This window comes from Aotus nancymaae, unplaced genomic scaffold (genome assembly GCF_030222135.1).
Source record: "Aotus nancymaae isolate 86718 unplaced genomic scaffold, 86718_ANA_hifiasm-v0.15.2.pri h1tg000067l, whole genome shotgun sequence".
Lineage (NCBI taxonomy): Eukaryota > Metazoa > Chordata > Mammalia > Primates > Aotidae > Aotus > Aotus nancymaae.
In genome coordinates this window covers 8,090,770-8,118,142 of record NW_026988482.1, presented here as the reverse complement: position 1 = coordinate 8,118,142, position 27,373 = coordinate 8,090,770, and the positions used below count along the sequence as shown (strand labels likewise).

The following is a 27,373-nucleotide window of genomic DNA, read 5'->3' as shown; positions in this document are numbered from 1 at the left end:
AGGGCAAGGCAAGGCATCTTCTTCAGATGTCTCTGCCCTTAAAGCACACGCGTTCTGCTCTGCGGCGAAACAGGACAGGGAGGACAGGGACCCGCACCTACGAAGAGAGCGGGCTCCCGAGGCCCGCGCGCCGCCGCCCAACACTCGTTGCTGAGCATGCCCGGTAAGCGGCCCCGGGGCCGTGCCCGTGCAGCCCGTCGCGCTGACGTCTCAAGTGGGAGTAATGTACCGGGACAGGGCGAAACTGTATTTCCACCTTCTAGGCCATGCGTGTTCCAGTCCAGTTCTCCCTGAAAGACCGTCTGGCTCATCACCTGCTTAGATGAAACCATAGAGGTGCACACCTCTCACTCTGCCGGCAGTGCGCACGGGGGCCGGAAGTGACGTGTGACGTGACCACGTAGTCCTGCCGGCGTATTCCCGCCATGCCCTTCGCCCGCCGTTCCGTGGCGGGAACTGAGGCGACTTGTGGGGACAGCGGTGATCGTAAGTCCCCTGGGCCCATTATTCTCAGATTAGGGGACGGAATTAAGACTTCGAGACCATCTCGTCCTTTTTATATCGCGGAAACCTCAGGAACGAGCCGGCGGCGGTGACCTGCTCGGTAAGCTAGGCTAACTGGTGACAGGCTGGAGGAACTGCAAGCCCGCTTCGCCTTCCCTACTCCTTCCCTTGATGCCCCTGTGAGGTCTGCCACCTCCTTCGGGGCCCCAGCTTAGCCTCCCTTTCATGCCCTGGCCGCGCCCTTTGGGGGTGAAATGGGGGTTCCGGACAGCGTCTTGCAGAGCCCGGCTTAGGGCTGTATTACTATTTAACAGCCCGAGGCAGGGATGGACTAATCCAATAACCTTATAAAAACCTTGGCTGTTTACAGATATTAAAAATTTATTGTATTTTGTTTTATTTTATTGAGCATATCCCCATATGCCAAGCACAGAACTATATATTTGCACACATTCTTTTATTTAACTCACTTGTCCTATGGAATAGGCCTTAGCTGCTTTAACAGAAAAGGAAACCGGCTCTTATAGATGATTATTCATTCACCGATTTTTTTTTTTTTTTTTTGAGACAGAGTCTTGCTCTGTCGCCAGGCTGGAGTGCAGTGGCGCGATCTTGGCACACTGCAACCTCTGTCTCAGCCACCCGATTAGCTGGGACTACAGGCGCGTGCCATCACGCCCAGCTAGTTTTTGTTTTTGTTTTTGTTTTTGTTTTTGTTTTGTATTTTAATAGAGACAGTGTTTCATTATGTTGGCCGGTCCTGACCGTGTGATCTACCCGCCTCGGCCTCCCAAAGTGCTGAGATTACAGGCGTGAGCCACCGCGCCCGGCCCATTCACCAAGTATTATGGGGCATCTACCATGTACCAGGCACTGTTCTAGGCACCAGGGCATGTAGCAGTGAAAAACAGAATTACTGGGGATTTTTCAGGCAAGCTAATGATGCTTTTTATCCCTGAAAACAGCCTGGAAGAATGTTTACCTGCATGTTAGAAATAGTTACCTTCTGGGTGGGATTTTGTATTCATTTCTTAAATTCCTCATGCTTTCTGCCTTTTTAATATCTTTAAGCGAGTGTGTTATCAGAAAAACAGCTGTTCCTATTTTAACAAGAGTTCCCCCCTCCCACCTTCCCTTCCTCACAGAAAGTCTCTAAAGGTAGGTAGGCATTGACTGTCTTTAAAACAGGTCCAGGGCCAGGCACGGTGGCTCACACCTGTAATCCCAGCACTTCGGGAGGCCGGGGCAGGAGGATTACTTGAGCCCAGGAGTTCCAGATCAGCCTGGGCAACATGGTGAAACCCTGTCTCTATCAAACATTTAAAAAATTAGCCTGTTGTGGGGGGTGGGTAGGCAGTAGTATGCACCTGTATTTCTAGCTACTGGGGAGGCTGAAGTGGGAAGATTACAGGAGGCTGGGATGTCAAGGCTGCAGGGAGCCATGATTGCACCACTGCACTCCATCCTGGGCAAAAGAGTGAGACCCTGTCTCAAAAAAAAAAAAAAAAAGTTGTGGGGAGGGGATCCTTGAGTGAATTCTGGCCCAAGGAAAGGAGTGAAGGTTCTTATTTGTGGTATGAGCCCAGCACCTTTAATTGTGGAAGAGTCCATTTCAGGCTCTGAGCTAAAGCTAGGCCCATGACTATGAAGGAAACCATGGAGGCCCATGTGGTTTGGTCATTAGCAGCATCGTATTTAGCAATGCATTGAAAACTCATTAAACATTTTTGTGACATAGGGTCATTGTTCTGTAACTCCTGCACTAGAAATAGATTCTAAGTTCCTTAAGGACTTTGACTGCTTTTCTGTCCTTGTAGACCTCAGTACAGCACATTCAGAGTGGCGCAGGTCATGGGGTGATGTCCTTTATTAAGGAACACCTTTGCACCAGGCTAAGGGTGCTTTCAGGCTGTACTGTGTCTCCTTTTTTGTTTGTTTGTTTGTTTGAGACTAAGTCTTCCTCTGTTGCCCAGGCTAGAGTGCAGTGGCGCCATTTCGGCTCACTGCAACCTCTGCCTCCAGGGTTAAGTGATTCTCCTGCCTCAGCCTCCCAAGTAGCTGGCCAGGCTGGTCTCAAACTCCTGAGTGATCCACCTGCCTCAGCCTCCCAAAGTACTTGTATTACAGGCTGAGCCACCGTGCCCAGCCTTCAGGCTTTACTTTCTCATAATTTTCCCCCCTTTCCTGTGGTGCTGATTCTCATAATGGCTTCAAAAAAAGCTTTTTTGTTTCTGTCTTGCACCTGACCAGGGTGAAGTAACCATGCAGGCATTTCTTAAAGGCACATCTATCAGTACCAAACCACCGCTGACCAAGGATCGAGGAGTAGCTGCCACTGCGGGAAGTAGTGGAGAGAACAAGAAAGCCAAACCTGTTCCCTGGGTGGAAAAATAGTAAGAACACTTGTGTCTTTGTTAAAATACTTAAGAAATTATCTCTCTAACCAGTTCTGATCATTTCTTTTTTATTTAAGACAGAATTTCGCTCTGTCACCTAGGCTGGATTGCAATGGTGCGATCTCAGCTCACCACAACCTCCAACTCCTGGGTTCAAGCAATTCTCCTGCCTCAGCCTCCTGAGTAGCTGGGATTATAGGCATGTGCCACCACGTCCGGCTAATTTTGTATTTTTAATAGAGATGGGGTTTCTCCATGTTGGTCAGGCTGGTCTCGAACTCCCTACCTCAGGTGATCCACCAATCTCAGCCTCCCAAAGTGCTGGTATTACAGGCGTGAGCCACCTCGCCTGGCTGGTACTTTTTTTTTTTTTAACTTATGGAGGAATGCTTTGTTCTGTTTAGAAGTTGTCTTTGAAAAAAAAAAAATTACACAGTTATGTAAGTCATAGAACCCTGGAACTAAAGTCACCTGAGAATAATCTAGTTTAATTCCCTTATTTTGGAGATTAACTAAGATCTCTACAAGTAGAGATTTTAGGGGCTGGGGTACACAAATGAAGAAAACAAAAATTTCTGTAAGCTGTCTATGAATACTTGGTCAGGAGTTCTACTTAAATCCAAATATGTAATCTGTTCCCCCTTTTCATTACAATAGGTGAAAATTATTATTATTATTATTATTATTATTGAGATAGAGTCTTACTCTGTCACTTAGGCTGGAGTGCAGTGGTGTGATCTCAACTCACTGCAACCTCCACCTCCCGGGTTCAAGCTATTCTCCTGCCTCAGCCTCCCGAGTAGCTGGGATTACAGGCACCCACCACCATACCTGGCTAATTTTGTGTATTTTTAGTAGAGACGACCTATAGATCAGGCTGATCTCGAACTCCTGACCTCAAGTGATCCACCTGCCTCGGCCTCCCAAAGTGCTGGGATTACATGCATGAGCCACTGCACCCAGTTCTGGAAATTGAGTTTTGGTTAGCTCATACATTTTTGTTCAAACAACACTTGAATTGGCATTTAAATTGTCAGTCAGCACCCGGCACGGTGGCTTACGCCCGTAATCCTGTAATTCCAGCAATTTGGGAGGCCTAAGTGGGAGGATCACTTGAGGCCAGGAGTTCCAGACTAGCCTGCCCAACATGGTGAAACCCCTCTCTACTAAAAAAACAAAACTTAGCCAGGCATGTTGGCAGGTACCTGTAATCCCAGCTACTGGGGAGGCTGAGGCACAAGAATCACTTGAATCTAGGAGTCAGGCAGAGGCTGCAGTGAGCTGAGATCACGCCACTGCAATACATTCTGGGTGACAGAGAGAGACTGTCTCAAATAAATAAATAAATAAAAATTGTCAGTCAGCTAAGTGATATTACTACAAGTAATTGTCACCATTGGTTGGATGTAGCCTCAGTTATTACCAAGGTTTACCGATTGCTTGTAGGTCAAGTAAGGCCCCACGTGTGTTTTTTGGTTGGTTGGTTTTTTTTTGAGATGGAGCCTCGCTTTGTCACCTAGGCTGGAGTGCAGTGGCATGATCTCAGCCAAGCAACCTCTGCTTCTCAGGTTCAAGTGATTCTCCCAAGTAGCTGGAACTACAGGCATGTGCCACCACGCTTGGCTAATTTTTTTGTATTTTTAGTAGAGACGGGATTTTACCATGTTGATCAGGCTGGTCCCCAACTCTGACCTCAGGTGATCTGCCCTCCTCGGCCTCCCAAACTGCTGGGATTGCAGGCGTGAGCCACCACACCTGGCTCCCTCATATGTTTTGCTTGGCACCAGTAAAGCTCATGAAAATCTAGATTTTTAAATTAAATTATTTGGAGGAGGGTCTGGATTTTCTGCTTCTCAGGAGATCAGGCAACACTGGAGACAGGTTCTCACATGACAGCAATTATATGGACGTGTGTACTGCTTCTCCTTTTGGAAGGGTCGTGTGTTCCTCAGTTTGCCATGGTCCCTACTATGTCTTGCCTTATTCTCTGCCTTCCTCACTCTTGTTATCTGCTTAATCCCTGGTATTTGAATATAAGACCCTGCTTTATAACATATACTAGAAAAAACATTGTAATTCCTACCTAGTGTTAACTTGATTTATCAGAAAAAGTATGGATCAAAGAATTTTTGATTAGTTAACTAAGCACAAAGCCTAATCTTAGGGTTGGGAGTATAACTTTGTTCTAGCTTCTCTTAAAAATCAGTGGTGTAAGATGAAAATATTATACTTCCTAATGGTTAAACTTGTTTTTGTTAGCCCTCAATGAAATGAATAGGTCTTCATTGTTTTGTGCAGTTTGATTATGGAAAAAATTGGCATTAACTAGTTAATAACATACTAAGTATATATGTAACTACATTAACCAAAATAGTTACCTATCCTAAGGTTACTAAATAGTTTTCCCTTTTCAGCTTAGGTTCATGATCTTATTTTGTCAAAATATAATAATGGGTTTTTTTTTGTTTGTTTTTTGTTTTTGAGACAGTTTGGCTCTGTCGCCCAGACTGAAGTGCAGTGGCACAATCTCGGCTCACTGCAACTTCTGCCTCCTGGGTTCAAATGATTCTCCTGCCTCAGCCTTCCATGTAGCTGGGACTACAGGCATGTGCCACCATGCCCGGCTACTTTTTTTTTTTTTGAATTTTTAGTACGGATGGGGTTTCACCATGTTCACCAGTCTGGTCTCAAACTCCTAATCTCAGGTGATCTGACTGCCTTGGCCTCCCAAAGTGCTGGGATTACAGGCATGAGCTGCCATGTTTGGCCAATAATAATGCTTTCTAAGCAAAGTGTTCATTTTAATTTTTTTTTTTTTCTTTTTTTGAGACAGAGTTTCGCTCTTGTTACTCAGGCTGGAGTGCAATGGCACGATCTCAGCTCACTGCAACCTCCGCCTCCTGGGTTCAAGAGATTCTCCTGCCTCAGCCTCCCAAGTAGCTAGGATTACAGGCATGCACCACCATGCCCAGCTAATTTTGAATTTTTAGTAAAGATGGGGTGTCTTCATGTTGGTCAGGCTGGTCTTGAACTCCTGACCTCAGGTGATCCACCCACCTTGACCTCCCAAAGTACTAGAATTAGAGGTGTGAGCCATAGCGCCTGGCCCCACTTTAATTTTTAGTTAGTGTTTGTAGTATGTAAAATAAAATCCTTTTGCTTAATTTTTGTGGGTATAGCAGATATAAGCAATTCAGACAGGAAGTAAAACATTATTTCACTCTTTCAGAATGTGTTCACTCAATGGTAAAAACAAATGGGGTTTCTACCTATTCCAATTATGAGAAAGTTTCTCATTTGATTGCTGATGTTTGAGAATTGTCATTGGGGCCGGGCGTGGTGGCTCACACTTGTAATCCAAGCACTTTGGAGGCCAAGGCGGGCGGATCACCTGAGGTCGGGAGTTCAAGACCAGCCTGACCAACATGGTGAAACCCCGTCTTAAAAAAATTAAAAAAAAATTAAAAGAAAAAAAGAGAATTGTCATTGGTATTTTAGTAGGAGGAACACTTGAGACTTTCCTGTAGCTACTATAATATACTAAATAAATCTTTCCTCCTCCCCACCCCACAAGTCGCCCAAAATGTGTGGATGAAGTTGCTTTCCAGGAAGAAGTGGTTGCAGTGCTAAAAAAGTCTTTAGAAGGAGCCGATGTGAGTAGCAAATGCTGTTTAATGTCATTGGGATGTTTAATACTTAACTTATTTACCTTCTTCCTCCCTTTATAACTTCTAGCCCTCATTAAATATCATGCTGTATGCACAGTAGGTCCTTGATAATGTTTGTACAATGATTCAACTACGTATTAAGCATCTCCTATTTAATCTTACATAAGATTGTTACATAGTATTCAAATAAAAGTCTTTGAACGAGACACACTATGCCCCTTTTTTCATGGGTTTTTTTTGTGTTTTTTTTTTTTTGAGATGAAGTCTTGCTCTGCAACCCAGGCTGGAGTACAGTGGCGCAATCTTGGCTCCCTGTAACCTCCACCTCCCGGGTTCAAGTGATTCTCCTGCCTCAGCCTCCTGAGTAGCTGGGATTACAGGTGTGCACCACCATGCCTGGCTAATTTTTTGTATTTTTAGTAGAGACAGGGTTTCACCATGTTGGTCAGGCTGGTCTGGAACTCCTGACCTCGTGATCTGTCTACCTTAGCCTCCCAAAGTGCTGGGATTACAAGCATGAGCCACCACACTCAGCTTCGTGGGTTTTTATTGGTGGGGAAAGATAGAATAAACAAGTAAACCAAAAAATAATTATAGATAGTAATATGTGCTATAAAGAAGAGCCAGAGATTCCTCTAAAGTATGATTGCTAAGGCCGGGCGCGGTGGCTCAAGCCTGTAATCCCAGCACTTTGGGAGGCCGAGGCGGGTGGATCACGAGGTCAAGAGATCGAGACCATCCTGGTCAACATTATGAAACCCCGTCTCTACTAATACAAAAAAATTAGCTGCGCATGGTGGCGCGTGCCTGTAATCCCAGCTACTCAGGAGGCTGAGGCAGGAGAATTGCCTGAACCCAGGAGGCGGAGGTTGCGGTGAGCCGAGATCGCGCCATTGCACTCCAGCCTGGGTAACAAGAGCGAAACTCCGTCTCAAAAAAAAAAAAAAAAGTTTGACTGCTTACCCAATTTTAGGATTTGGACTTACCTATAATACAAAAAAAAATCAAGCTTTGAATTCTGCTTATAGCACTATCTTCTGCTGTGATATGGGGAATAAAATATCCATGAATAACTTGCATTGTAAATTATTCTGAGGTAAGATAAATCCATGTGAAGAATTAGCAGCTTAAAGTTGTGTTATGATGAATACCCAAAGTGCTTTAACAGCTTAGCAAAGTGGAGAAGTGTGATGTGGTTTTTGCTTTATTTTCAAGGTTTGCTCCCTTTTCCTCAACTGACTGCTTTTAATTAGAGGTTCTTTTGGGTTTTGCTGCCATCATTCTCTTGCTGAAATTTTACTACTACAGCACACATTTTCAAAGAAGTTAAATTTACAAAACCATTTAGAATCTTTTTCTTTACCAGTATGTGTTTTGATTTGATTCGTATACTCTTACACCTTTTTGGCTGGGCAGGGTGGCTCACGCCTGTAATCCCAGCGCTTCAGGAGGCCAAGATAGGAGGATCACTTGAGGTCAGGAGTTCGAGAACATCCTGGTCAACATGATGAAACCCTATCTCTACCAAAAATTACAAAAAGTAGCCAGGCTTGCTGGTGCACACCTGTAGTCCCAGCTATCCAGGAGGCTAAAGCGAGAGAATCTCTAGAACCTGAGAGGCAGAGGTTGCAGTGAGCCAAGATCTTACCACCGCACTCCAGCCTGGGTAACAGAGTGAGACTCTGGTCTCAAAAATAAATAAATAAGTAATAAAAAAATAAATAACACAAATATTCTTATACCTTTTAATGTTATAAATTGTATACCATTTTATTTTTTTATATATTCTGCTTGCATATCTTGGTAACAGTATATACATTTCAATTGCAATTGCATAGTAATTACACAGATTTTAAATTGATATTGCAGGACAATAAATATCTAATTCAATTACTAGTATCTTCAGCAAATGTAGTTTTTTTTTTGTTTTTTTTTTAAATTGAGACAGAGTTTTGCTCTGTCTCCCAGTCTGGAGTGCAGTGGCTTGATCTCAGCTCCCTGCAGTCTCTGCCTCCTAGGCTCAAGTGATCCTCCCAACCTCCACCTCCCGAGTAGCTGGGACTACAGGCATGCACTACCACACCCAGCTCATTTTTGTATTTTTAGTAGAGATGGTGTTTCGCCATGTTGGCCAGGCTGGTCTCAAACTGGCCTCGAGTGACCTGCCTGCTTTGGCCTCCTAAAATGCTGAGATTACAGGTGTGAGCCACCATGCCCAGCCTAAGATCTAGTTCTTGACTTTATGCCTTCTAATTTATGAGGCTGAAGTAAGAACTTCAGTTTAATGTTTTGTGCATCTTTTCAGACTAAGTTTTGTAAAGAGGTGAAATAGTTGTTTTAATTCAAAAGAGTAAAGGAAAACAATTCATTCAATTTACTTTGAAAGGTTTTAAAGAATTATAAGAAGATTTTTTTTTATAAATTGATTTTAAGAACTGGTATTCCACATACAGTTCTTAAACATACTAAATGTATTAGACTAGTATGTAATGTAAGGTTTAATAATTTTACCCTGTTTCCAAGAATTTAAATTATTGTATCTAATAGTTACCTGGATGAATTGTTACATTGTTAAGGTATGCACAGATCAAAATAATAGTTATAGACCTTAATTACTAAGAAGGCTAGCTGGCTTTTTGTGTTTTGTTTTTAAGTTACGAACCTCATAGTTTGTACCTTAAGCTATATGTTACGAATGTAATAGTAATAGTCTTCTAATTAACTTATTTGCCTGAGTGTAGCTTTATTCTTTCATTTGGCCAATACTGACTACTATAGTAGATGCTAGGATACAGATGTAATAGAACAAATAAGGTTCTTGGTCTTTAATGAAGTAGACAGGCATTTCACAATTAAACCCCACAGTTAAATAAATAACAATAAACCAATGCAAAATGCAACAAAGACTAATGAGAGAATAAGAAAGGAGACCTGCTTTAGACTGAATGGTTTCTGATTTGTAATGCATTAGGAGTTGGTCAGGCAGAAAGAAGAGGATCAGACTCCAGGTCATGAGAAAAACGTATGTTCAGGCCAAAAAGTGCCAAGTTGTTAGAGGCCTTGGTAAGCTGGAGCCTGGAAGGTGAAAGAGGTGGTAGGCAGATCATGAAAGTCCTTTAGGCCATGGTAAAAAGCTGAGTGTTTTTTTTTTGTTTGTTTTGTTTTTCTAAGTGGAGTGCAAAGCCAATGAATAGTTTTAAGTAGCAAGCAGAGTGGTGTCTGATCTGGATGAAGAATGAATGGACAGGAAGAGGGAGGGTTAGGCAAGAGTGGAAACAAATAAACTCTAATGCCTTGTTTCCTGTGTACAGTGATTTCCTTACATGAAAGGACATACTGAAGAATGTACGGTTTCATAACAGAGCTCATTAGAATTTATTAATTCTAATAAAGACACTCATTAATCTTCACCACAGATCAGTTACCTGCTTAATAGGAGCCAGACTAGCTAGATATGTTATGAAAAAAGGTAGCTAGTTATTTAATCTTATCCTTTCCTCTTCTAATGAATTCTCCCTGATACATACAAGCATCCTTACAGAGTACATAATTTTTTGTTAATATTTCTGTTCTTGGTACTTCTGCTCATTCAGAGCCCTAATTGTATCTTTTTTAGTCCTTTTTCTTCAGTTTTGGCCAAATCTCATTACTCTTTTGGTCTGCTTCCCCTTTGAAGCAGCTGACATTTTATGTAATATAAAATCTTACCTAATATTGAGTATAGAGGTGGGATAGGAAACTGAGATTCCCTTTAGAAATAAAAGGTTTCTCATTCCAGCTTTGAAAATTTCTAAGTGGATTAGCTATAGAGCAAGCATAAATATTAGTTCAGCTACAAGATTAAAAAGATACTTTGGGAAAAAAGGGATAGTCTATGAAAAAGCAGGATTTAGATCTGTCAGTACTATGATACCAGTTATATTAAGAGATCTTTATAGTTGCCTTATTCCACAGACATTTTTTTCAATCATCCTTTTTATCTGTTTGTGCTAGAATACCATTTATAAAAACTAAAATTTAATTTCTACAGCTCCCTAATCTCTTGTTTTACGGGCCACCTGGAACTGGAAAAACATCCACTATTTTGGCAGCAGCTAGAGAACTCTTTGGGTACGTTGAAATCAATCTCTTTTTACTTTTTTTTTAAGATTTGACACCAAAATTCTCTGACACTGCTTTTTTTCCTCTAAGAATTTACATTGAGTTTTTCTGTAAGATTGTTTTCTTTTTAATTCTGAATTTTAAAAATCCCATGAGCCCATTTTGTTCCTCCGACACTCCCCTGAAGAAATCAGCTTGCCTGCATCTTTTGTAACCTCCATTCTGAATCTTGTTCGAGTGGTAGCTATGATTTTTTCCATCACTTCCTTTAAATTTTCCATTATAATTTTGGAGCCTAGAGGGCCCAACTTAATCTCCAATTGTGCTGATATTTTTATCACCCTCTTTTTTTTTTTTCTTTGAGGCAGAGTCTCGCTCTGGCCAGGCTGGAGTGCAGTGTCGCAATCTCGGCTCACTGCAACCTTCACCTCCTGGGTTCAAGCGATTCTCCTGCCTCAGCCTTCCGAGCAGCTGGGACTACAGGAACGCACCACCACACCCGGCTAATTTTTTGTACTTTTAGTAGAGACGGGGTTTCACCATGTTGGCCAGGATGGTCTCGATCTCTTGACCTCATGATCTGCCGACCTCGGCCTCCCAGTGTGCTGGGATTACAGGCATGAGCCACCACACCCAGCCTCACCCTCTTAATGATTATGTTCACATCTGTGTGACCATGTGATAGAATCTGCTGTATCTGATGGTATTGTTTACACCATCCATTCTTGAGTCCCTTCTGCTCTGGACTTCCTAGGCTCTGACTCTGGAGTGGCTAAGCCAGCGCTTTTCCCTCAGGTCTCCTGAGTGTAAGCAGAGTACGTGGTACACCAGAAAATCTTCTTGCAAGTCATCTTCTTAGGTTCCTCTTCCTAGACTGACTATCTTGGTTTAACCAGCCATTTTAGAGGAGCCCTTTACCTAGAGTTAAAAGATGTGTAGTGGGCCGGGCCTGATATACATGAAACATGCACACACATATCAAAGGCCTTCTTGAGTTTATCCAGAATTAATATCAGGCATACAACCAATGGAAATACCTGAAATCCTACATATGAAAATAGACTGGGCACAGTGGCTCATGCCTGTAATCTCAGCACTTTGGGAGACTGAGGTGGGTGGATCATCTGAGGTCAGGAGTTCGAGACCAGCCTGGCCAACGTGTCAAAACCCCATCTCTACTAAAAATATAAAACTTAGCTGGGTGTGGTGGCATGCGTCTATAGTCCCAGCTACTCGGGAGGCTAAGGCAGTAGAATCGCTTGAACCTGGGAGGCAGAGGTTGCGGTGAATCCAGATCATGCCACTGCACTCCAGCCTGGGTGACAGAGCAAGACTCTGTCTCAAAAAAAAAGAAAACAGATAGATGCTTCTGAAATCACCAAAGGTATAAGGATAATTGGTTATGTCAAAATGTAAAAGACAAAGGGAGAAGCTGCTGTGCGCCTAATATTTTATTTGACAGCAACTTCTGATTCTCAGTAAAGTTATAAAAGAGCTTTTTTGATTATTCCACAACTCAGTGAGATAGAACCAGTCCAGATCAGCCTTAGCAGTTGTTTATTACTTAGTCGGTCCAGATTATGTAACTTTTTCTATATCCTTTATACAATAATGTTTGTCTTTAAAGAACTTACTTTAACAGTGAATTTCATATTTAATATTGTGGTTTTAAAATAGAAAATACATACATGTAAATGTTTATGTTCATAAGCATCCTTAGGATATCGTGCTGATTAGGAAAAATAGAGATGAAACTCAATCACAACTCTTGCTTTTTTATTTAAAAGTTGTGTTTGTGCGTGTCTTTGTGTGTGTGTGTGTAAAATACTAGAGGGAAGTTTCAAAACAGTACTTTGACAGTGTGCCAGTTTTTTTTATTTTATTTTGATTTCTCAGATTTCTCTACAGTAAGCATATATTACTTATAGTATATGCTTTTACTTTTTATTAAAACTGATTTTTAAAAACTGTTCATGTTTTAATCTATTAATTTTCCTTAATCCAGTAAGTTTCCTTATAGCAAACTACCCTATGGAAATAATTTAAAATGTGCTATATCGTAACATTATTTAAGATTATAACATTTAAAACTATCTAGATGCTAACAATAGAAGAGTGCCAAGTAAATGATGGTACAGTCATAGGATGGAGCATCATATGACTATTAAAATGGCATTTACAGTGGTTTTGATAATATGCCAAGATACTTATTATAAATGCAAAGTGGAAAATTGATTTAAAATTTCATATGTGGGGCAGGTGTGGTGCCTCACACCTGTAATCCCAACATTTTGGGAGGCCAAGGTGAAAGGATCACTTGAGACCAGGCTGTTCAACATAGTGAGTCCCTGCCTCTACAGAAAGTAAAAAAAAATTAACCAGATGTGGTGGCATGTGCCTATAGTCCCAGCTAGTTGAGAAGCTAAGGTGGGAGGATAACTTGAGCCCAGGAGCTCAAGGCTTCAGTGAGCCATGATCATGCCACTATTCTCCAGCCTGGGTGCAGAGCGAGACCCTGTCTCCAAAACATAAAAAGAAAAGGCATTTTATATGTTATGTAGTAATATCTACATTTTTTTAAATGCATGGAAAAAAGCCAAAATGTTAACTGCAGCACTCTGCAGAAGAGAGAATACAAAAGTGATTGTGTGCTTTCTATCCATACTGTTTACTAGGTGGATTTTAAACATATTCAAAGTGTGCAAATGTTAAAATGTGATTTACGCTTAGGTTACTTATATGCTCTATGTTTCATATTTGTTTCATTTTGAGATAGGCCTGAACTTTTTCGATTAAGAGTGCTTGAGTTAAATGCATCTGATGAACGTGGGATACAAGTAGTTCGAGAGAAAGTGAAAAATTTTGCTCAGTTAACTGTGTCAGGAAGTCGTTCAGAGTAAGTAAATTTGCCCTCCCTTCTCCATAGCATGTATTATTTTAAATATGTATTTCTGCCATCACTTTTCAGCCTTTTGGTTAAGATCAAGTATTTCTGCCAAATTGTCAACTCCCTTTTCATGTTAGATCATATTTTTATCTAAATTTTTTAAGCCCAGAAATGACTTTCTATTATAATAATTAAATTGTTTAGCCGTCAGAGGTTTTTACTGAGATTTTTGTCTAAGGAACATTTATTAATGGAATTCAATAGTTTGGTATGAAACTGTACCTAATAATCAGAATCCTCATTTTTACACTTGTCTTGGGGAAAAAAGTATACCCCTCCTTCTGTCAGATACCTTGAGTTCCATTGTTTATTTCACAGTTGGGATGACCATCTAAGTTCTTGCCCAAACTGTGACACATTTGGAGTGAAAGAAGATATTAATAATTAAAATAAGATTAGGCCAGGCGCAGTGGCTCACGGCTATAATCCCAGCACATTGGGAGGCCGAGGCGGGCAGATCACCTGAGGTCAGGAGTTCAAGACCAGTCTGACCAACATGGTGAAACCCCGTCTCTACTAAAAATACAAAATTAGCGGGGTGTGGTGGCGCGTGCCTGTAATCCCAGCTACTTGGGAGGCTGAGGAGGGAGAATCACTTGAACCCAAGAGGCAGAGGTTGCGGTGAGCCAAGATTGTGCCATTGCCCTCCAGCCTGGGCAACAAGAGTGAAACTCCATCTCAAAAAAAAAAAGGGACTATCCTGCCTGAGGTTAACAGGGATTTAATCAACTACTTATACTCCTTAGGTGGCAGAGGTCCAGGATTACATTGGTGGTACCTAGACATGTATATAAATTTGACATGAGTACATTTCAAAATTTGTGAATGACTCATTTTTAATATCCATGTTGAATTGATGGTACAGTCAGTCATAACCTCTCTAGTACCTAATTTACTTTTGTGTGAAATGAAGACTGGGATGTGGACTAAAAGACTCTGAGATCCCTTCTCCCATTAGTACTTGAAATCTGTTTTCTTGATATAATTTTTTTTATTTTTTTTTTTTTGAGATGGAGTTTTGCTCTTGTTACCCAGGCTGGAGTGCAATGGCGTGATTTCGGCTCACTGCAACCTCCATCTCCTGGGTTCAGGCAATTCTCGTATCTCAGCCTCCTGAGTAGCTGGGATTACAGGCATGCGCCACCATGCCCAGCTAATTTTTTGTATTTTTAGTAGAGACGGGGTTTCACCATGTTGATCAGGATGGTCTTGATCTCTTGACCTCGTGATCCACCCACCTCGGCCTCCCAAAGTGTCTTGATATAATTTTCATATAATTATGTTAATGCCACTTATGTTGGGAGAAAAATTTTTTTTCTTTTTTTTTTTTTTCTCTATTCAATAACTCGGTTCCAATGAAGGGAGAAAAATTTTAATGGCAGATTACAAAAAATCAATGTACAGAACATAATAACTTTCAAGATGGGAGAAAATATTTACAAATCATATATCTAAAAAGGTACTTACATCTAGAACATATGAAGAACTTTAAAAACTCAGTAATAAAAACAAATAACTCAATTAAAAATGGGCAAAGGATCTGCATAGACATTTCTCCAAAGAATATATGCATGTCTAATAAGCACATTAGAAGATGCTCATCAACATCATTAGCCATTTGGGAAATGAAAATCAAAACCACGATGAAATACGATGTAACTCCCCCTAGGATGGCTGTGATAAAAAATACAGAAAATAACAAGCATTGACAAGGATGTGGAGAAATGGTAAGCCTCATACATTGCTGGTTGGAATGTAAAATGGTGCAGCCTACTGGAAAATACACCTGCTCAAAAACATGTAAACAAATGTTCAGGCTGGGCGCTGTGGCTCAGGCCTGTAATCCCAACACTTTGGGAGGCCGAGGCAGGGGGATCAAGAGGTCAAGAGATAGAGACCATCCTGGCCAACAGGATGAAACCCCATCTCTATTAAAAGTACAAAAAATTAGCCTGGCATGGTGGTGCATGCCTGTAGTCCCAGCTACTCGGGAGACTGAGGCAGGAGAATTGCTTGAAACTGGAAAACTGGGATCGCACTGCATTCCAGCCTGGCAATAGAGCGAGACTCCATCTCAAAAAAAAAAAAAAGCAAATGTGGCCGGGTGCGGTGGCTCACGCCTGTAATCCTAGCACTTTGGGAGGCCGAGGTGGGTGGATCACCTGAGGTCAGGGGTTCAAGACCAGCCTGGTCATCATGGTGAAACCCCATCTTTAAAAAAAAAAAAAAAAAAAAGTTCATAGCAGCATTATTCCTAATAGGCAAAACATGGAAACAACCCAGATGTCCAACTGATTAATAGATGAATAAATATGGTATATCCATTTGCCATAGTATTTGACAATAACGGGTGGATCATCTGAGGTCAGGAGTTTGAGACCAACCAGCCTGGCCAACATGGCAAAACCCCATCTCTTTAAAAAAATAATTATTAAGTGAAAGAAAGCCACAGAAGACCAAATATTATATGGTTCCATTCATATAATGTCCAGAATAGGCAGTTCTATAGAGACGAAGTAAACTAATGATTGCCTAGAGCTGGGAAAGATCGGGGGAGGAAGAGTAACTCTTAATAGGTCCAGAGTTTCTTTTTAGAACATAAAATGTTCTAAAATTAGATTGTAGTAATGGTTGCACAACTTCATGAATATAGAGAAAAACACTGAATCGTATGATTTAAATGGGTGAATTGCGTGATATGTGTATATTTCAACAAAGCTGTTAAAACCAATGCACATATTAATGTTCAACTCCTGTATGTTTCTCTGAATCAGTGGGAAGCCATGTCCACCTTTTAAGATTGTAATCCTGGATGAAGCAGATTCTATGACCTCAGCTGCTCAGGCAGCTTTAAGACGTACCATGGAGAAAGAGTCTAAAACCACCCGATTCTGTCTTATCTGTAACTATGTCAGTCGGTATGTATATTGCCCTGAAGATAGATGCTAGGCAGCCTTATTTTGATAACCCAGTTAGGGAAAAGAAATTTAAATTATTCAAGGCTACATTATTTTTCCTCCATCAAAGTGTGATTTGTTCTTGATAAAAATGAGTTCTTTGGGGGAAATTTTTCTTTAGACACCAACTTGGTTTTTCTCATCTTCCACAGAATAATTGAACCCCTGACCTCAAGATGTTCAAAATTCCGCTTCAAGCCTCTGTCAGATAAAATTCAACAGGAGCGATTACTAGACATTGCTGAAAAGGAAAATGTCAAAATTAGCGATGAGGTAATTACTAATTATTACAATTATTAGGCTTCCTAATTCCTTCCATGAATGCATATAAAGAGGCCCTGAGTTAAATGTGTGTTGCCTCAGTCCTGATGCCAGTTCTTCAGACAAACTTAAGCTAAAGGAGCAACAGTTGAAATGTCTAGGAATTACAAGGTTTAGCCTTTCTATTACTTTTTAAGTTAATTCTCTGTTAATATTTCAGAGACCCACAGCTGAGGTGGATTTCATACATACAATGCAAATTCTGCAACATGAATCTCTGCGTGATGACCAGATTTTAGTCTTCTAGCTAATACTTCAGTACTTCCCTAAAATTGACAGAAGCGTAAGGCCCTTGTTTATTATAACAGAATTTAAACATAATTTGAATTTGCTTTATGTGAGCAAGAAAATGGGATGAATATAGAACATTTTTTCATCTCTGCAAATTTCTTTCAGAAGCAAGAGATCTCTATTCTTCCATTGCGCTGATGTCTCCATAACTTCTGCCCTTGTAGGACTGATCATGTTCGCTCCCAAAACAGAAATTTTTTTTCTCATTAACTCTAGACTAAAACATAGAGTTTTCACTTTTATTAAACATTTTATTTTTTGAGACAGAATCTTGCTCTGTCGCCCAGGCTGGAGTGCAGTGGCGTGATCTTGGCTCACTGCATCCTCCACCTCCCGGGTTCAAGCGATTCTCCTGCTTCAGCCTCCCAAGTAGCTGGGACTACAGGCGTGTGCCACCACGCTGAGCTAATCTTTTGTATTTTTAGTAGAGACGGGGTTTCACCACGTTAGCCAGGATGGTCTGGAGCTCCTGACCTCATGATCCGCCTGCCTCGGCCTTTCAAAGTGCTGGGATTACAGGCGTGAGCCACAGCACCCAGCCCCTATTAAACATTTTTTAATTAAAGTCATAAATCCTTAATTGACCTTCATAGGTTAAGAACAACTCTTTTCTCTTCAGGGAATAGCTTATCTTGTTAAGGTGTCAGAAGGAGACTTAAGAAAAGCCATTACGTTTCTTCAAAGTGCTACTCGATTAACAGGTGGAAAGGAGATCACAGAGAAAGTGATCACAGACATTGCTGGGGTAAGAGTACTGGATATTCTGAATTTCTTTTTAGTTGGCTTCTTTTGTGACAATTAGGAAATTTTCATCCAGCTAATACTGAATGTTTAACATGTGCCAAGTACTGCACTAGGAAGTATAAGGGAACGGCCTGGGAGTATCAGAGTGTTTCAGGTGATGAGATAACGCTGACTTTTCAGATTGTCAGGCATGTAATAGACATTTCAGGAAAGAAACGGACACTTTCAGTTCCTCTATTTTATTTTTTTTTTGAGATGGAGTCTTGCTTTATCACCCAGACTTGAGTGCAGTGACACAATACCAGCTCACTGCAACCTCCGCCTCCTGGGTGTAAGTGATTCTGCTGCCTCAGCCTCCCAAGTAGCTGGGATTACAGGTACCTGCTACCACATCTGGCTAATTTTTCTGTTTTTAGTAGAGATGGCATTTCACCATGTTGACCAGGTTGGTCTTGAACTCCTGACCTCAGGTGATCTGCCCCCACCCGACTCAACCTCCCAAAGTGCTGAGATTACAGGAGATGGGAGCCACCGCGCCTGGCCTTCAGTTTTTAGATTTTATAAGAGATGCTTTTCTTTGGCAGTTAAATCAGTTTTAGCAGATGTCCTGTTCTTATACATGAAAACTATTTTGCCAGTTGTATATAAACAAAAGGCGTATCCAACTTACAGTAACATTTATTAAAGAAAATGGAGCCGGGCGCGGTGGCTCACGCCTATGATCCCAGCACTTTGGGAGGCTGAGGCGAGTGGATCATGAGGTCAAGAGATCAAGACCATCCTGGTCAACATGGTAAAACCCCGTTTCTACTAAAAATACAAAAAATTAGCTGGGCATGGTGCTGCATGCCTGTAATCCCAGCTACTCAGGAGGCTGAGGCAGGAGAATTGCCTGAACCCAGGAGGCGGAGGTTGCAGTGAGCCAAAACCACGCCATTGCACTCCAGCCTGGGTAACAAGAGCAAAACTCCATCTCAAAAAAAAAAAAAATGTAACACTCCATCTGTCTTTGGATACCCATGTCAAAACTCACCTCAGAATCACTACTACTTAAAAATTTAAGATTAATGGCCGGGCGTGGTGGCTCACACCTGTAATCCCAGCACTTTGGGAGGCCGAGGCGGGTGGATCATGAGGTCAAGAGATCGAGACCATCCCGGTCAACAAAAAAAAAAAAATTAGCTGGGCATGGTGGCGCATGCCTGTAATCCCAGCTACTCAGGAGGCTGAGACAGGAGAATTGCCTGAACCCAGGAGGCGGAGGTTGCAGTGAGCCGAGATCGCGCCATTGCACTCCAGTCTGGGTAACAAGAGCGAAACTCCGTCTCAAAAAAAAAAAAAAAATTTAAGATTAATGGTAATCCTCTTTAATTTTCGGATATTGTATTTTTTAAACCAGTATCATTAGTTGCATTTTTACTTGGCGAAAATTTTAGAAAGGGCACTTCCCCTTTCTAGGGGAAAAGAGCAATCAGTCTCTTTGGCTGATCTTGGTCACTGTTCTGAAGAATCATTATAGTCACTGGGGTAAAACTTAAATGTTCATCCACTGACCAGAATAAGCTGTAATAATCCACTTGTGCCCAAACCTGGGAGATTGTTTCATATATTTCACAAAGCAGCCACAATACGGCTTTAAAAGCACAGCTAGCTGTCTGTTATCACCTTGGCTGCTTAGTAACTGGAGTTACTCTGGCCTTCCCTTTTCATTCTCCCAGTGCCTTCCCAACTTTGCATTATCATCAAGATATTAGCTAGGTATTGTAAGTGTGGAACAGAAGGGACTGGGGGCAGGGAGGCGAACTGGCAGTCTGTCTAGTCTTACCTAACATTCTTACCTAGGTAATACCAGCTGAGAAAATCGATGGAGTATTTGCTGCCTGTCAGAGTGGCTCTTTTGACAAACTAGAAGCTGTGGTCAAGGTAAAGTCAGCTTACTAACTTTGGGGAAAGGAGTGTTAAGTGATTATTCCAAAATTTTTTTTTTAATTATAGGGCTTAATAGATGAGGGTCATGCAGCAACCCAGCTCGTCGATCAACTCCATGATGTGGTTGTAGAAAATAACTTATCTGACAAACAGAAGTCCATTATTACAGAAAAACTTGCTGTAAGTAGGTACTTTGCACATGTCAATGAAACATTTATACCTGAAGGGTGCTAATTTTGAGTTTTTCTTGCAGGAAGTTGACAAATGCCTAGCAGATGGTGCCGATGAACATTTGCAACTTATCAGCCTTTGTGCAACTGTGATGCAGCAGTTATCTCAGAACTGTTAAGAATGAATAAGATACTGGATTTTTTTTGCAAATGGGGGTTATAAAAATAAAATGACCAAAAGCACCTTTAAAGTGAATATACAATTTATTTAACATTCAAACTTCATTAAGACATGTGCAATATGGCAATTTTACTGGGGATTAAACCCTACCTAGGATGATTGCTTGCTGGGGCTTAGCAACAGGGTCCAGTTCACACTTAGCACTAATTAAATACTTTATTGAATAAATACAATACCAAACAAAATGCAGTCAAATGCTTTCTAAAAAAATTTTAAAGGCCTTTCTACTCAGGCTAATGACAAACACAATAAAGGCAGATATGCTAGTTTAACGTAATTGGCTGATTTTATACAGCACTTATATCTTTTAGTCCACAAGTATATTATTAAATGATAGAGAACATCTAATACAACCATTTCTACAGAACTAGGAAATAAATTTCTAAGAAAGAAAGATTTTACAGACCCCATCTTTTATACCCACCCCAACAGTCTAACTCTAAAGAGGATAAAGCCAATGACTTTCCTCACAAGAGCTCACGACTAATGTCGCTTTGCTATCAAAATCTGTATTTCTGATCCGTTATGAGCATTGAGACAAGATTCAAATATCCCAAAGAAAGAAGCACAATGCACGTTGTGATCGCCTATTCAGCAACAGCGAGCACTGCATCCAAAACTCTCATCCCAGGAATTAAATAAGATCAGCCACATTCATGGGCATCTCCTCCACTGTAGTATTGTAGAAAGTCTCAATGTCACGAAGAATCCTCTTGTCTTCTTCGGTAACAAAGTTTATAGCCACACCTTTCCTCCCAAATCGACCCCCTCTGCCAATTCTGTGTAAAAAAAAAAGAAACAACAGTCAGAATGTCACTTCTCATGTAATTTATAAACTACTGAACATGACGATCCACTTGTTAACCATCAGCTGCTGTTTACTTATCAAGGTTATAGTTCGTGCTTCTAACTGGAGCACTAGCTGCTAATATCTAGAGAAAAAAATCTTCCTTTGCAGTTAGTGCCAAAAGGATTCAAGGCTTGTCTGGCTGCAAAATGACATTTTATCAGGCATCTTGAGCATTATTATAAAGCAGATGACAGTATTGTGTTTGGGGTAGTGAAATTAAAGCCCATACCAAAGTGGGCCAGCCAAGAGCAGGTGTCAGCCTGGGACAGATGTAAACACCAGGAATAAAACAAAGAGCAGTTATGTAATCCATTTCGACGCACCTCTGGAACTGTAAACTGTAAACAAATGCTGCAAAGGTTAACTATTTTCTAAAACTTACTTTTTTCCAGTGGGAAAACAATTATTTGGTACGGTAACCCAAACTTATCACTGCTTTTTTGCTCAGTTTCACACGTTGTAACTCAAATTACTCAAAACGTGTTTAACCTCCAAAACAGCTACCTTCCAGGTTACAAACCAGACAATACAAACCACCTAGTAAGAAAGGTTCCCTAATAGAAATACTAATACACAAAATGCCTTAGCTGGAACAACTTAAAATAATCAAATAATCATGACAAAAGAAAAACAAATATAAATACCGACTCGCTCTTTATTCAAACAGTGTGCTGTTTCGCTTATGATTCCACGTCCTAAATTACGTCAACGCCGTTTCTGAGTGCCATCTCGTCATCAACTGCTGCTATCGACTCCTGTATTTTTTAAAAAGTCTTTTTTTACATCATATAACAAAGTACAATTCAATTTATTTAGGGATAAAGCCACTATAACTAAACCAGGGTTCACTCAAATTGCTATCAAGCGACACCACGAAAATCCCAACTATAGAAAAAATCACCAAGAAAAAGCACATGAACACAAGAACATCACTAAAAGCTCAAGCATAAGCTAAGACCAACAATTGTGGAAAAAAAAGAAACCTATGTCCACAATCTGGGCAATGTTTACAAGTTTTCCCACTTTGTTCTCTTCGACCTTCCCTAGTACAAATTTAATTACAACATCTTACTCAACACTATTGACTTTACTCAATCTATTCCTTGATTTGGCGTTACCCTTTCATACAAATCACATTAGAAAAACGAAGTTTTTTTCAATACAGCCAAGATGCAGGCTTCTCACCTGTGAATATAGTTTTCACGATTGGTAGGTAGATCATAATTTATAACCAAAGACACTTGTTGCACATCAATCCCACGAGCCTGAAACACAATGGCATATGTTAAAAAATTATAATCCAAAAAACTGGACACCGACGTAATGTAGGCCACAAAATAGTAGCGAACTATAATAAGTGTAGTATAGCCCACTGTGGAGTGTGGTCTTTTATTCTTCCAAATAGCCCAAGCTGGTAAAGGTTACTTAATAAACCTTCCCTCCAACAAAGTTAACTTTTGGTAGATTTTTAAAAAGCATTGAGACTTACCAACAAGTCAGTAGTTATCAGAACACGGCTTGACCCTGATCGGAATTCCCTCATGATAACATCTCTCTCCTTCTGGTCCATGTCACCATGCTGCAAATTAATACACCTTAATTCAAGAATCACCAGTCAGGTCAGTATTTAATTCTAATTAACATGTATGAGACCAAGCGTCCCTGGCCGCTACAAGGAGAATAGCAGACAGGTATAGTTAAGAAACAACGTTATTTTGAGCAGGGGGAACGACAACACAGCACTTAACAGCTATATTGTAGTCTAAATCCTGCTTTAGTGGAAATCTAGACATTTTAATTTAGAAAACCTCTTACCAGAGCAGAAACTGTGAAGTCTCTAGCATGCATTTTCTCAGTCAGCCAGTCCACCTTGCGCCTTGTATTGAGAAAAATAACAGCCTGCGTAATGGTCAGTGTCTCATACAAGTCACAAAGTGTATCCAACTTCCATTCCTATGTTTAGAAGAGAAAGTTAACAGTCATTTAGTTTCCAACTTTCTTCAGTTAAAAATTCATTCTGGCCCCAGTTCAAATCCAAGAGTCCCCTTCCCCAATATTTAAAAAAAAAAAAATTCACTCTGGCCCAGGTATGGTAGCTTATACCTGTAACTCCCAGCACTTTGGGAAGCAGGTGGATCACTTGAGCCCAGGAAGTTCCAGACCACCCTGGTAACAGTGAAACCCTGTCTCCACTAAAAATACCAAAATTAGCCAGTCTCGTAATACAGAAACTTAAGAAATTAAATTCATTCTGTAGGTCTAATGAGCTATTGCACCAAATCTTAAGACAAAGGACACTGGACATTAAGAAAGAGGTCCACCCGAGTCTTTACAATCTAGTGCTGTTACTTTTCTTCTTGTGTGTACTCTGCTAGCATTATTGCAAAAACCAAGATATAGTCCTAGTATCTGCAATTTTAGCACAGTGCTTATACAAGAAGGTAAAATAACATCCAACAATCAGACAGTTACCTCTCTCTCAACATTAATATAAAACTGTTTGATTCCTTCAAGGGTCAATTCTTCCTTTTTCACCAGAATTCGAATGGGATCTCTCATGAATTTTTTGGTCACTTCCAACACATCAGTTGGCATTGTGGCAGAAAGCAACACAACCTTAAAAAGAAACAATTATGTTGAAGCACAACTTACACATTAATACCCAAAGAAAAATGTTTGAAGCCAAGCATCTCTGTCTTACTATGGAATGTAGTTAAGACAGAAACAGTTATGCATCAAGTGCTTTAAGCAGGGGGAACGACAATAAAACATGTCAGATGTATTTACCAGTACCTGCTTTAAACCACATCTCTACCTTTAAGAGAGGGGTGAAGTAATCCTTACCTGAATACTTGTATTTAGTTTTTGGAAAATCTCATAGATTTGATCCTTAAACCCACGACTCAACATTTCATCTGCTTCATCCAAAACAAACATTTTGATCCATTTTGGAGCTGTTAGAAAAAAGCTGTATGTCATTTCTAGATCTACTCAGTGATAGTATGACTTTTCAACTATGTAACAGTTAAAAAAGACATTTAAAGACAATACTTACAAAGATATCTTCTGTTTAACATATCAAACACTCTCCCAGGTGTACCAACAACAATATGTGGTGCTTCAGCCTGCAGCTTCTGCATTTCATTTCGAACATTTGTTCCACCAATGCAGGCATGGCAAGTTGCTCCCATATAGTCTCCAAGTGCCAGAATTACCTTTTGAATCTAAAAACCAAGGCTTAATTATTATCCTGCAGAATTCCAGGATCAATGACTAATTTTTAAAGCATAATGGCAAATATAATCTGGTCTGCCAACAGCTTTTATGCATGCACAGCACAAATCTACTTCCAAGCTTAAAATGCAGACTGACCTAACTGCTTCAATGTAAAATTCCCTTAATGTCTTTCTTGTGCCTTGTCAGACTTGGGATGCTGTTGCCCCACACATCAGCTAGACAATTCAAGAATAACATTTCCTACATTACTCTTCACTGTGTGTAGGAAGGAATACATAGTGAAATACATGTTCTGTAATTACAGCTAGGGCAAATGTTGATTTTTTTTCTTCCCCAGAGGGTATTGTGCCCTACATAATCTTGACCTCAATAAAGCCTACAGCTTTATTAGGAAGGTTTACTTCAAAGCCAATATAGCAGTGAGCTTTGAAAACATAGCATGCAACAGATGCATCACAAACTACGGAGACAGTCAAATGGTAACATGTCACTGCAGTTTTCATGTTGCACAACTGCATTCAAACTTAAAAAATGGGGACAGATCTAGTACATCCAGAGAGCTTCGGATTCTCAATCTATTCGTATACAACCCTACAAACCATACCTGCATACCCAGTTCTTTTAAAACTTTCAACAAAAACTCCCTGCATGCATGGACAATTAAATGGAGGGATCTGGTAGGACCGATTTATACTAAGTTTTAAATTCTTCACAGTTGTGAAACCTGAAACCTATGCAACACGCAAGCAGTTTTTTTGAACTACACTATCAATACCTGTTGAGCCAGTTCTCTGGTGGGGGCCAATACTAGTGCTTGGGTCTCCTTGAACTCAATCTCCAACTGTTGCAGGATGGAAATAGCAAATGTGGCTGTCTTGCCAGTACCTGACTGAGCTTGAGCAATCACATCATACCCTAAAAAAAGTAGGATACATATTTACCGATCCCACATCAAATTGTCACTTCTACTTCACACCATGTATTCCATTTGGAACATCAATTATGCCCAAATAATCAAGTGATCAGCAATGAGTATTCTCTTCATTTCAGGTCAGTCCCGAAAGATGATTGCCATCATTTCACTTTAAGGAATACAAACAGGTGCTAGTCCCCCAGAGGTTACTTTCCCTTTCATGGTTCAGATCTATGTAGAACAAAAACTCATTTCCTAAAAATGTCAAAGAGTTTCTTTTACCTTTAATACAAGGAATAATAGCTCTCTGCTGAATAGCGGAAGGCTTCTCAAAACCGTAAGCATAGATGCCCCGAAGAAGAGACTCCTTTAAATTCATATCATCAAAGTTATCAACAATCTCATTCCAGTTGCTCTGTAAGTTAGAACAAAATAATGCACGCATAAATGAGATGAACACACTCACCTTTTCAAAGCTTCAAGATCCAAAACCGTTTCTTACCTCGATGACACCATCGGGGTCCATTCCCTCTGGGCCGCCATGTTCTCTGCTGACAATAACACTGCAGTCAGACAACATCCCTTCCAAGTCTCCTTAACTGCATCTTAAAGGGACAGCCCTTTGCAACCCGTCTCCGCACGTTACCCTTCTGTGCCCGAGCTAAAGCAGCCGCTGCACAGCGAATATCACACTGCGCACCCTTCTAAAGGTTGGGGGCTGCGGCCGCCCGGGAAAGCAGCCCCCGAGGCTCGAGCGCAGGGCGCTCCCGTTTCAGCGGCGGAGCGTCTCGCGAGAGCTCCGCGCGCTGAGCTCCGCCCCCAACAATGCGCAAGCCGGGTGATTGACGCGGGCGGAGCGGCCTGGCGAGGGCGATGCCAACGGTTCGGCGGCACCAGTGCCGGTCCGGTCCCGTCGCCTCAGCGCGGTGGCGAGTGCAAACCGCTGCCTCCAACCCTCCGCCAACTAAAGCCTAGGACCCCCAAGTCGTGCGGTTGACCGAAAATAAAGGTTCAGGTCCTAGTTACACTGTACCGAACGAGGACTGCGCCACGACTTTTTGCTGCTTGTTTGCCGTCCTCTACACTGAGAGAGGAAGCAGCTGAAATTTCGTCATGTCTTAGGGAAGAAAAACGCCCTTTGGCCAGTTTCCGCACCCTCGTCCTGTCTCCCCACAATCCGGGCCCTACCCATCATGGAAGCTTCGCGAAGGGCACAGGGGTGCTGTACCCCAAGGAAGCGTCCATGAATTTTTAGTTTCTTGTCTCCTTGTCATCCACTATCACCTCCCTTGGCGCCCTATGACCTTCACTACAGACAGGTACCGCCAACAGAGCGCCATACCTGTTATAATCCGCGGAGCCACCAGACATGATCCGATAAACCCACTCAGCGCCCGACTGAAAAGACAGCACCGCCGCGCCACCCGTTTTTTATAGGCTCGTGGCCGGAACCCGTTTCTCGCGGAGGAATTTTCTCACCGTGCTACGACCAGCCACAAAATTGTGATCCTGGGGTCATTACTTCGGATAAAATCCTAAGCAAGTCGATAGGAAAATCCAAATGTGGTATTTCTAGATATTACAGGGTCGCTGGAAATTCTAGGGCCCAGAGTTGGGTTGGGACTCTTTGCCTTGCGGCGGAAGAATATCGCTGCAGCGTTGCTCAAACACCGCGCTCCCCGCCCGCCCTGCTCCTACGGGGTTTCCGCGTCCCTGACGCAGAGGCGGGCCAGAGGAGCCCAGCTGGAGCCGGAGGCGGAAGCCCGAGGCGCTGCTCGCCGGGCGACCGGGGCTTCCCGCGGGCGAGGGGTTCCGGTTCTCTTCTGGCTGCCGGCGCTCGGGTGCGGGAGGGGAATTCATTTATTCCGCTTGCTCCTACCGCTGTTTAATTTGACAACGAAGACCTGCCTGGCGTCTAGCCTGATGTTAACATCCATTCAGCTCTCGGAAACGTAAAATTCCTGCTAGGGAAAATGTCGGCCACCCAGCGAGTCCCGGAAAGTCAGGTTTACCGGTACATTTTGCAGCGCGAGGAAAAAAAAATGGAGTGTCATTTGCAGATGTCTCTGGAATAGCCAATTCTATTCTCATATCGCTTCCAGTG

General features: G+C 41.5%; 2 protein-coding genes and 4 non-coding genes across 11 annotated transcripts; 1 reads left to right on the top strand and 5 right to left on the bottom strand.

Moving 5' to 3' along the window:
* Positions 1-431: 431 nt before the first annotated feature.
* Positions 432-20,454, top strand: RFC4 (replication factor C subunit 4). 4 transcript variants are annotated; one of them, XM_012470843.2, is made up of 11 exons: positions 432-486; positions 2,755-2,897; positions 6,475-6,553; positions 10,599-10,678; positions 13,446-13,565; positions 16,391-16,534; positions 16,726-16,846; positions 17,805-17,930; positions 19,772-19,852; positions 19,925-20,038; positions 20,112-20,454. In XM_012470843.2, the coding sequence occupies exons 2-11, from the start codon at positions 2,767-2,769 to the stop codon at positions 20,205-20,207; spliced, it is 1,092 nt and encodes a 363-aa protein (XP_012326266.1). In that variant the 5' UTR covers positions 432-486; positions 2,755-2,766; the 3' UTR covers positions 20,208-20,454. The 4 variants fall into 4 exon arrangements, 3 of the variants coding, with proteins under 3 accessions (XP_012326266.1, XP_012326265.1, XP_012326264.1); XR_001110334.3 differs by having other exon boundaries at positions 457-688; positions 19,935-20,038; positions 20,112-20,272; XM_012470842.2 differs by having other exon boundaries at positions 457-604.
* On the bottom strand, positions 20,274-26,698 carry EIF4A2 (eukaryotic translation initiation factor 4A2). Of its 3 annotated transcripts, XR_001110333.3 has the most exons (12): positions 26,612-26,680; positions 25,772-25,820; positions 25,552-25,684; positions 25,132-25,271; positions 24,175-24,343; positions 23,964-24,073; positions 23,592-23,735; positions 22,935-23,072; positions 22,609-22,698; positions 22,305-22,384; positions 21,764-21,874; positions 20,959-21,048 (listed from the first exon to the last, which is right to left on the bottom strand). XR_001110333.3 is itself a non-coding variant. In XM_012470839.2 (11 exons), exons 1-11 carry the CDS (start codon positions 26,638-26,640, stop codon positions 20,904-20,906), a joined length of 1,224 nt encoding a protein of 407 aa, XP_012326262.1. In that variant the 5' UTR covers positions 26,641-26,698; the 3' UTR covers positions 20,274-20,903. The 3 variants fall into 3 exon arrangements, 2 of the variants coding, with proteins under 2 accessions (XP_012326262.1, XP_012326261.1); XM_012470839.2 differs by lacking the exon at positions 21,764-21,874 and having other exon boundaries at positions 20,274-21,048; positions 25,772-25,817; positions 26,612-26,698; XM_012470838.3 differs by lacking the exon at positions 21,764-21,874 and having other exon boundaries at positions 20,274-21,048; positions 26,612-26,678.
* LOC135270851 (small nucleolar RNA SNORA4) lies at positions 22,442-22,583 on the bottom strand. The gene has a single exon (XR_010339011.1). It is a non-coding gene; the product is annotated as a small nucleolar RNA SNORA4 (small nucleolar RNA).
* Positions 22,762-22,894, bottom strand: LOC135270917 (small nucleolar RNA SNORA63). Its single transcript, XR_010339064.1, has one exon. It is a non-coding gene; the product is annotated as a small nucleolar RNA SNORA63 (small nucleolar RNA).
* On the bottom strand, positions 23,385-23,562 carry LOC135270873 (small nucleolar RNA SNORA81). Its single transcript, XR_010339031.1, has one exon. It is a non-coding gene; the product is annotated as a small nucleolar RNA SNORA81 (small nucleolar RNA).
* On the bottom strand, positions 25,373-25,441 carry LOC135270876 (small nucleolar RNA SNORD2). Its single transcript, XR_010339034.1, has one exon. It is a non-coding gene; the product is annotated as a small nucleolar RNA SNORD2 (small nucleolar RNA).
* Positions 26,699-27,373: the final 675 nt, after the last annotated feature.